Raw genomic sequence first — 2,895 nt, forward strand, 5'->3', positions numbered from 1 at the left:
TCCGTAATTAGTCAGGCGTGCATGCACAATCGGTGGTACGTCCCGGAATAAATGTGTTAAAGAACTTCATCCTTTTGTTATAAAATTTTTTAATTTAATAAATAGAATATTTACCTTGATAATACTAAGCCATATAATGAAAAATTTGTTTGAATCATCTGTATACATTTACTGTCAGCCATCGTTATGCACAATACGTAAATATACAGTTGTAAATAAAAAAAAGCATATACTAATGCTAAGAAATTAAGTAATTACATTAAACAAACACAAATTTACTATATAGTATAAATCAAATCATCAAAAAAGAGGACCGCGTAAAAAGGTTAGACTCTTCTTTTCTCAACATTTTCCCGCTTTTAAATCTAAAGTCTATATCATCCTACATATTTTGCAAGAAGACTAAGATTGGACATTGAAATTTAACCAATCAGATAATCGAGTAATCTTGATTTATTTTGCCCCGATTGGTTGAATCAGAGAGAAGCCTGAGAGAGGTCATGCACGGGATTTAACTGTTATTTTATTTTGAAGGGCCACAGAATGTGGACATTGAACTACGTAGTCAATGTTCATGTCCGGTCGGTAATGTTTACGATTTTTTGATTATATTCTTCACTTTGCCTACAAATTTCGGTTCGTTAGATAGACAAAACTGTAAGCTGTCTTATAATAAGATTTATACAAGCGCTGACAGATTGTTCGGTTTTGTCTATCTACTAGCCAAAATTCGTGGATATAGTGAAAACACAATCAAAAAATCGTAGACATTACCGACTGGACGTTGGCTGTAGTTCAATGTCCACGTTGTACGAACATAGAGGCGCTTCAAAATAAAGTAACAGCTAAATCTTCGGCATGATCGCTCTCAAGCTTCCCTCTGGGTTGAATTCTTAGGCCGGTTTCACACCTTGACGGAAAAGCAGAAAACGGAAAAGCGGAAGCTAATCAGAACTCGCGGAAAGACAAAAACAGATAAACGAAATGTACCGCCTATTACTACTACGAGTTCCGATTGGCTTCCGCTTTTCCGTTTTCCGCTTTTCCGTCAAGGTGTGAACCCAGCCTAAGCTGCATTCCTGTTTCACGCATAATGTATCATTTATCCTTGTTATTCAACGAATATTAAACAAGAATAAATGGCTGCGTTCAGTGGACTCAACAGTTGAGTAAGCGCTATTATTGGTATATTTTTTTAGCTCATCCAATCAGAATTTTAGATCTAGAAGAATCCGCTGAACCAATGATGCATCATGTTCATCATGTGTGAAACGGAACGCTGTCTAATACCTGTATTCATGTCAGACCTTGTATTTAAGACTTCCTTAAATTTATCTTTAGATGCTCAGATCAATGAAATAATTCGTACAGTATCTGAATAATATTTGAATAAATTTAAGGAAGCCTTAAATATAAGGCCTATGAATATGGGGCTCCACAATAAAAGGAATAGGGAACAGAGAACGGAGAATAAGAATTTCCTATTAGAAACTGTCTATTCCACAATACATGATAGCTTGAAATTCTTATTCTCTGTTCTCTGTTCGTTGTTCTTTTTATTGTGCGGAGCCTTATTTTCAATGAATCATACGCTATAGACTTAAGGTTATGGAAACACGATCGTGTTTTATCAGTGTGCTTGTAGTAGAACTTGTAATTAGTTTGATTCGATGTTGGCGATTATAGTGATATTTAATTATCATATATAAATGTAACGAATAATTCAAACTGAATTGTTCAGAGGACTTGATTAAAAAGTTCTGAGAATTATTTAAAAGTAGTTGGATTGCACTTCATTTAATGAATCTATTAATGCTATCATACATTAATAGGTTAGTCATTATTTACGTCATAAATTTATCAATATCTCTATCAATATTTCATATTGAAGATATATTAATCACATCTCACTATCTCTCATTTTCTTTTCGTAATTTTCCTTTTTTTAATTTGCTACATTCTGCATATTATTATTATTACAGATAATTAAATTGTTTTATCACGAATATATTTTTGTTAAACGAAAATTTTGTTTTTCTGGCCAACTATTTAAATAATACTATTTTATTCAGATATCTTGTATATGTATCTAACAAATATTTTAAGAGGTTTTTTTGTGTTTCAGATATATAATATAATATAATACTGCTGTAGAGCAGAGGTGAAACGCAAATACTAATGATTACTATCAAATTAGGATCTATTTTAGAAAGAGGATGAAAAATGCGGTCTAATATAAAAAAGTTTTTAAAAAGGAACACTACCTACTATGTCATATTACCATTAATTATAGGACTTCAAATAGGTTGGTTTGACTTGCAACAGCGTTATGTTCTAGCATCTGAAAGACACGATCATCCAATAATTACATTATATAAGAAATTTAGTACACGATAATACAATGTATAGATGTTTTAATGTATTATTAATAAAGTAATTTAATAAATGTTTAGTATTTGAACTTATAATAAATAGTGAAGTAAATCTTTTATCTTTGCACACATATCTACATTTTTCTTTTTCTCTTAAATTTTTTAATAATGCAAATGAATAAATTAAATGTACTAAAGAAATATCTTAATGAATATTGAAATAAATTCTATCTTATTCTTATTTGATTTTGATAGAAACTTCCTATTTAAAAACACTACTTTTAATTGTTCTAATTTAACACATATATATTCTGTTTTAAAATAGAACATGTTACTCTATTGTAAAGCAACTTCAGAGTCTGCAATAATTTATTACATACTTAAAATTTGAGTGATACAATACTATGTATTAAAATAAATATTTCTTATACATATTTTATACAAAACTTTATTGTAAGAGATATACATATGAATTGCACGCGTTCTACTCTTTCCTATATATATATATATATATACATATATA

The 2,895-nt window shown here is 29.8% G+C and overlaps 1 protein-coding gene across 1 annotated transcript in view; it reads right to left on the bottom strand.

Moving 5' to 3' along the window:
• LOC108694121 (DNA polymerase epsilon subunit 2) overlaps nt 1-182 on the bottom strand; it is a 2,536-nt gene extending 2,354 nt beyond the window's left edge. The window contains exon 1 of the mRNA XM_018203410.1: nt 115-182. Coding sequence (XP_018058899.1) covers nt 115-182 — 68 coding nt within the window. The remainder of the gene's footprint in view (nt 1-114) is intronic.
• Nucleotides 183-2,895: the final 2,713 nt, after the last annotated feature.

Source organism: Atta colombica, unplaced genomic scaffold, assembly GCF_001594045.1.
Source record: "Atta colombica isolate Treedump-2 unplaced genomic scaffold, Acol1.0 scaffold116, whole genome shotgun sequence".
NCBI lineage: Eukaryota > Metazoa > Arthropoda > Insecta > Hymenoptera > Formicidae > Atta > Atta colombica.